This window comes from Oryzias melastigma, linkage group LG9, assembly GCF_002922805.2.
Source record: "Oryzias melastigma strain HK-1 linkage group LG9, ASM292280v2, whole genome shotgun sequence".
NCBI classification, from domain to species: Eukaryota; Metazoa; Chordata; class Actinopteri; order Beloniformes; family Adrianichthyidae; genus Oryzias; species Oryzias melastigma.
Window position 1 is genome coordinate 827,917 of NC_050520.1, and position 7,393 is coordinate 835,309.

Genomic DNA, 7,393 nt, shown 5'->3' on the forward strand with positions numbered 1-7,393 from the left:
TCCGTTACGCCCCGTCAGCTGCAGTGACCTTGAGCGGGCTGCGGGGGCGCTGTGATGTGTGAGGAGCGTGAATCCGGATGCTCCAGCTGTTACACGCCGTGTTGCCCACTCCGGCCACCAGGGCGGCGCCAGCTTCCTCACAGACTCACCTTTGGATCCGTCAGACCTGAAGCCGCCAGTGTCACGGCGTACCAAATAAAGCGGCTCCGCCGACCGTCTGGAGCTCGTGTTACTCCAGCGCTGAACCAAAACCCGGAGAATGTTCTGTCAGAACTGCATCCCAGCAGCCGCAGGAGGACCGTAGATACTCGCTGCTGAAACTGTTTACCTTCTACTGTCTGTTCTCGGGTGACACTGGCGGGACACTTTCTGAGCTGTTACCGCGTGAAAGCAGGACTTCTGTCGGCGGCGGGAAAGTTCCTCCGAGGCCTGTAAAACTTTGCTTTAAGGTCTACAGCATGTTGTATTTATAAAGGCTGATGTGGTGCCTGTTTGGTTTCCTGAATTTAAAGATGAATTCTATATGCTTTTTATTTAACTACATTGCTTTGCATTCTGTCTTAGTGAAGCCATGTCACTCGTCTGTTTCACTCTATTGTAAACTATCAGATATCACAATAAATTTTCAATGGCATCAGTGGCTCCTCCTCCTTTGTTTTGACACCATGATGTCACACTTTCAAGATGGCGCCCTCCGTCTCACTGTCAGCTTTCAAAGAACATGCAATTGTGATCAAAAGCATCTTAGAATAATCTGTGGAGCTCTATGTTGCCATAACAACAACATAATGTAATGTCAGTGATGCTACTGAGGTTTTTAAGGATCATTTTGAATTTTAATAGTTCAGAAACATTTTGGGCTAATTTACCATCTACGGAGGTTTCGTACTATTTCTGAGTCTGCACCTTTAATCCATTTTCACATTTTTTGCAATTTTTTCTTTGTGAACTTTCTGCAACTTTAGATTCTTTAGTAACTTTATTCAAACAGCTTTAGCAATTACAGCAAATCCCCTCAGCATATTCAGCTAAAAGCTTCACACCAGCATCATCACAGGTGATGTTTGTAAAATGTTCCAGCAATAAACACATGTATCCAAACACCAAAACACTCCTGAGTGATCTAAACCTGAAGCTTTGCTCCTTCAGACTCAGCAGAAGAACAGAGAAGAATCTCATCATCATAACGTTTGGTAGGACGACGCCAGCTTCTGACGCCGGGCCGTCGTCTGAACTGACGGTGAAGACAGAAGGATCATGGGAGCTCTGGCTGCTGTGGTGCAGTGACCGACCTCTGATCAAAAGGTTTCAGGTTTCCCACTCTGACTGCGTGTCCAACCCCGAACCCCTCTTTGCTCCTGGTGGTTTCAGGTTGGCCGTAGTGTTCAGCCGACGTAGCTTCATCCCATTTACCTTCTGGAATGATGGAGCCTCACCTCCCACCTGTTCTGGCTTCTTATGCAGCAGAATTGATTCAGCATCTCAGTTTGTTTGTTTCCAGGGCTGGGGGGGGTCACATTTACCTGCTGGACGCGTCAGCGCCAGTCGTCCTCGTGGGGGGGTTAAAGATGTCTGAGGTCAGCAGCAGAACATGCGGTGTGATGGGAGGTGACTCATGTTCTGAACGCTGTCCTTCAGCCGTTAAAGATGAGTCATCAGCTGGAGAACATTCTGATGACTCTTCTTCTCTGGACGCCGGTTGCCATGGCAGCTTGAACCGGAGCAACCAGACATCTTCCGGTCCTTCTTCTGGTTTCCCCCCACACCGACGGGAGACCTTCGTCTGTGGACCAGGTCGAAGAGACAGACGTAATTAAAGGATGTAAATTAGGAGGCCGGTACCATGGCAGCAGGTGGCTCCGCCCCCTAAGCTCTGAGAGTCAGAACGAGCCTCCAGCTGCTCGATTCTCTGAAACGGCAGAAACCTGCTCCTCTGGTTCCTTCCTGTGTGTCCGTCTGCTGATGGAACACAAAGATCTAGATTTATTTAGAGTGAGTGATGTTCACTCTCAGCAGGTCCGTCTCTGAACCCCCCAGGACTGGACGCTTCGACACCGGTGCTATTTACAGCTGTCTGATGTCATCTGAGGGAGGGGCCGACCCCCCCCTGGAGTGAGTCACCGAACCAACAGAGAGATGCAGAGAGGGACATCATCACCATCATCTTCATCATCTTCATCATCTTCACCATCATCATCTTCATCATCTTCATCATCTTCATCTTCATCATCATCATCTTCATCATCTTCATCATCTTCATCTTCATCACCATCATCTTCATCATCTTCATCATCTTCATCATCTTCATCACCATCATCATCTTCATCTTCATCATCACCATCATCATCTTCATCATCTTCATCCCCATCACCATCATCTTCATAATCTTCATCACCATCACTATCATCTTCATCATCTTCATCATCTTCACCATCATCATCATCATCATCATCTTCATAATCTTCATCATCTTCATCTTCATCACCATCACTATCATCACCATCACCATCATCATCATCATCACCTTTCTGATCAGAAACAAAGAAGATCTTCAGATGATGCAACAAAAGGAAATTGAATCATTAGAAAACATTTCTCCATAAATCTTCTATAATCTTCCACACCAGCTGGAACTGTAGAATTTAAAGATGATTTCAGGACTACCTACTGTCAAACTTTAAAGACAAGAAGTTCACAGTTTGGGTCACATGACCTGGTGACATCACTGACTGTTAAAACATGAACCAGTTTATTTAAAAAAAGAATACGACTGATAACGACTGATCTCATGTTTCACTGGTTTGTTCTTAGACCAATAAAATCAAAGAGTTTGTTTGATTTGAACTCTTTTCTCAGAGTGACAGCTGATTAAAGATGGCCGCCTCACCTGTAGAGAGGACGACCATCTCTCACCTGTAAGAGGACGACCATCTCTCACCTGTAGAGAGGACGACCATCTCTCACCTGTGGAGAGGACGACCATCTCTCACCTGTAAGAGGACGATCATCCCTCACCTGTAGAGAGGACGACCATCTCTCACCTGTAGAGAGGACGACCATCTCTCACCTGTAGAGAGGACGACCATCTCTCACCTGTAAGAGGACGACCATCTCTCACCTGTAGAGAGGACGACCATCTCTCACCTGTAAGAGGACGACCATCTCTCACCTGTGGAGAAGACGACCATCTCTCACCTTTAGAGAGGACGACCATCTCTCACCTGTAAGAGGACGACCATCTCTCACCTGTAAGAGGACGACCATCTCTCACCTGTAGAGAGGACGACCATCTCTCACCTGTAAGAGGACGACCATCTCTCACCTGTAAGAGGACGACCATCTCTCACCTGTAAGAGGACGACCATCTCTCACCTGTACAGTGGCGGGGGGGGCTGCTGAGGGGAAAGTAAAGTATGTTTCTGTCTTCCAGATCATCTCTGGTTTTCAGCAAAGCTGAAGCTGCAGACAGGAAGTGAACTGTTTTTTTTCTTAAACCTTTATTTAACCAGGTGAGCCGTTTACAAAAACGACCTGGAAGTGGAGAAATACAAAAGTATTAAAACACATTCCAGTATACACAACTATTTACATCAAGAAGAACGATTCAGTTAAAAATTTAATGGAAAATATACACGGATAAAAAACATGGGGGGGTGGGGGGTCAGCTTTCTCCTGTGATCAGGAGGCAGACACCCCCTGAGGACTGAATCTCCTGAATCTCCTGAATCTCCTCCATCCTCCAGAGCCTGGATCTCGTCTGGAGAACCAGGACGCTCCGCTGCGTCGCCTCCAGAACGTGTTTCTGCGTTCAGCAGCGGCGGGGGATCGGGATCATGACGCGGCCTTGTTTTTGTTCCCGTCTGCCTGAATGATGTCATCTCCATTCAGACTCTGCCTCCACACAGGCACTTCTCAGCATCCACTGTTGCCATGGACACTGCCCAGCTGGCACCCATTGGTGGGTGTGGCTTAGTGGCAGGGGTTTGGTCCAATGATGGAGGCGGTGAGTGACCACATTAAGGATGGGATGGAGGAGGGATCTTCAGAGGAGAGGAGATCAGCTGATCCGAGTCTGGCAGCTTCTTTAAGACACAAATCATCAAACCAGTTTTACTATCGCTCAGAGAACACCCAGTGGAAGACAAGAGGATGATTTTATGTACCAAAGGGGAAATAAAGTACAGCCCCCCCCCCGTTACATGGGCTACAAGATCTCGAGAACAACACATCATGCGATTGAAACCCATCAGTCTGGAAAAGATCACAAAGACGTTTCTAAGGCTTTGGGGCTCCAGAGAACAACCGTCAGTTATTGTTCACAAACGGAGCAAACTGGGAACGGAGGCAGACCTTCAGGGGGGGGTCGACCCACTAAAAGGACTCGAAGAGAGCGACTCATGCAGGAGGTCACAAAAGAACCGCGACAACATCAAAAGACCTGCAGGCCTCATGAGGTCAGTGTTCATGACTCGGACATCAAGGACCTCCATGAGAGTTCTCCTGCTGTCAGCAAAGAACAGAACGTCTCACGCTTATCAAAAACCATCTTGATGATCCTCCAGACTTTGAGAAACTGATGAGTCAAACACTGAACGTTTTGGAAGGTGTGCGGCCCGTAACATCTGGAGAAACGCTGGAACTGCGTTTGATAAGAACATTATACCAACTGTGAAGCATGGTGGTGGCAGTGTGATGATCTGGACAACTTGTTGTAATTGATAGAATAATTCTAGCGTCTGCCAGAAGATCCTGAAGGAGAACGTCCAGCCCTCAAACTCCAGAACTCTTGGATGATGAAGCAGGACAATGAAGAACACCAGCAAGTGAATGTAACATAAAGAAACGAAGGTTTTGGAGTCAAAGTCTGGATTTAACTCCTGTTGAAATGCTGTGGAGTGACGTCAAAGCAACACTTCAAGATAGAAACTCCTCCAGTACGGACCAGTTGAAACTATTCTGCAGGATTCAGCCGAGATTCCTCCAGAGATGAGAACGACTCGTCAGCAGTTCCCACCAACGATCCGCCGCTGCACAGGAGGTCTGAGCCGTTTTCAGGTTCAGAGGGTGATTACTTCAAATCAGGTCAGGTTTGGACTTTTGTGCCTTTCATAAATAAAATCATTTACAAACTGGAGTTTGGATTTCCTCGTCTCTGAACGATTTGGTTTGATGATTTGACTGAGATCCACATGGAAACAGAAATCATGACGGCTGGATGGCGGTCCTTCCATTAGAGGCAAGGGGGGGTTCAGCGTCCTGCCCAAGGACACTTCGCCACGCGGGGAATCAAACCTGCAATCTCATCAGAGGTCGACTGCCCGACCGCTACACCACAGCCGCAGAAGAGGACGAGAACCGGGACAAGAAAGATTTTCTCGAGTCACCGACTGAATAACTGCAGCATGTGAAGACCCGACCTGCCGACTGAGGGAAACGTCTGGAACCTTCATGGTCACAATGACTCCAGTGCCCCACAGGCTGCTGGGATTCCTTAGGCAGGGGGGGTCAAACTCAACCACACGGGGCCAACACCCAAAACACACCTCAATAAATAACATTACCTCCAATAATGCTAGTGTGAATGATGGAAGCTGAAGATGCTGAAGCTGATGGGCAGCTAAAAATAGCTAAAGGCCAAATTAGCCTAAAAAATACAAAAAAAAAACTTCCATTAGCCAAAATATTAGCTAAACTCCAAAATATCCTAAAAAAATCTTAGTAAATGTCAAAATAGTCCTAAAAACTATCAGAATGACGATTTTAAAATGTTAAAACTGTTACGTTTTAATGAAAATGCAGGAATGTTATTCCAGAATAAATCAACTCAAACCTTAAATAACTTTAATATTTTACTCTCCATGAAAATATATTTGGTCAAAATAACAATAAAACAAAATGATCTGGAGGGCCGGATCCGGCCCCCGGGCCTCAACTGTGACACATGACTTAAGGTTTCACGGTGGAGCCGTGATGGGACCGGTGACTGAGACCCCCCCCCACAGAAGTTAAATCTAAATAAAACCCAAACACTTCTTTAAAAAGCAGATTTTATTTACAGCGTTCAGAACAGATTATAGAGATCATAAAAAGAAGATCTGAACTTCTGCTACCAGGAGCTGAAGTCTCCAAAGCCGGCCTTCCCTTTGGGCTTCTTGGCTCCGCCTCCACTGGTGGACGGGGCGTCGTCCTCAGGAGCCGAGCGTTTCCTGAGGAGGAAGCAGAAGGTTATCTCCAAACCTTCAGGGCGATGGCTCCACCTTACAGGACAAAGGGGCGTGTCCTTACGAGGAGGCGGGGTTGATGTATTTGCCCACTCCCTCCTTGAAGGTCTTGGGTTTCTGCTCCTCCTTGGCTTTCTTCAGGTTGACGTTAGCCTGCTGCGCCTCCTCCTGCTGCTTCTGCCGCTCCTTCTCTCGCTCTGCTGCGATCTGCAGAGGAACGACAGCGTCTGTCGCTGAAACGCCGTTTCTACATCTGCTGACGCGTCAGAAGTTCCTCATGCACCACATATGTCTGCAGATGAAAGCTAGGAGCCTAAACGACTGCTGAGCTCATGACCACGCCCCCTCCAGAGGCGGGGCCATGTTTGGAGGAGAAGACAAATCCACATTTTCATGATAAACTAAATCAGGTGGAATCTTCCATCCACAGAACCAAACAGAACCAAACAGAACCAGTAACAGCAGCGCTGAAGAATGTCAGCTGCAGGTCCAACGTTTAATTCAATTCAAAAACTTTATTAACCCCTGGGGGGTAATTCTGTTTTCAGGTGAAGAGTCTTCTATCAACATTCAGGTAACATCTGACAGTATCATATAACAAGAATACCTGAGCGTCCGCCTCCTCGTACGGATCCACAAACACCGTCGTACTCACGAGTTTGATCTCCGTCTGTTAGAGGAAGTCAGAAGGTTTTCACAGCTTCAGAACATGAACGCAGCTCTTCACACCTGTACCAGGTAAAGTCCCCCCCCCACACATCTGTGAAACCCCGCCCACCTTTGGCTTGTCCGTTTTAGGATCACACACTACGTTCTCCATGGCCGTGAGCGTCTCAAACCCACCGACGATTCTGCAGAGAAGGCGACCAATTAGAGCAGCCCACACAGAACAGGCCACGCCCAGTTTGACCCAGAACCCTAGACCATCACAGCACAGAAAACTGTTCCAGAGCTCTGAAGTTCTGCTTCCTGGAAGGAAACGCTACTCCTCATGAACACCTCATGAACACCTCAAGAGACCCCTCAAGAGACCCCTCAGGAGACCCTCAGGAAACCCCTCAGGAGGCCCTCAAGAGACCCTCAGGAGACCCTCAGGAGACCCTCAGGAGACCCCTCAGGAGACCCCTCAGGTGGCCCTCAGGAGACCCCTCAACAGACCCTCAGGAGACCCC

General features: G+C 47.7%; 1 protein-coding gene across 1 annotated transcript in view; it reads right to left on the minus strand.

Annotated features, from left to right (window-relative positions):
* Positions 1–6,030: 6,030 nt before the first annotated feature.
* The window catches only part of ppil2 (peptidylprolyl isomerase (cyclophilin)-like 2), an 11,117-nt gene continuing 9,754 nt past the window's right edge, over positions 6,031–7,393 (minus strand). The window contains exons 17-20 of the mRNA XM_024258010.2: positions 7,000–7,072; positions 6,829–6,891; positions 6,286–6,428; positions 6,031–6,206 (exon numbers count right to left, since the gene is read on the minus strand). Of these exons, the coding sequence (XP_024113778.1) occupies positions 6,107–6,206; positions 6,286–6,428; positions 6,829–6,891; positions 7,000–7,072 (379 nt within the window). The 3' untranslated portion in view covers positions 6,031–6,106. The remainder of the gene's footprint in view (positions 6,207–6,285; positions 6,429–6,828; positions 6,892–6,999; positions 7,073–7,393) is intronic.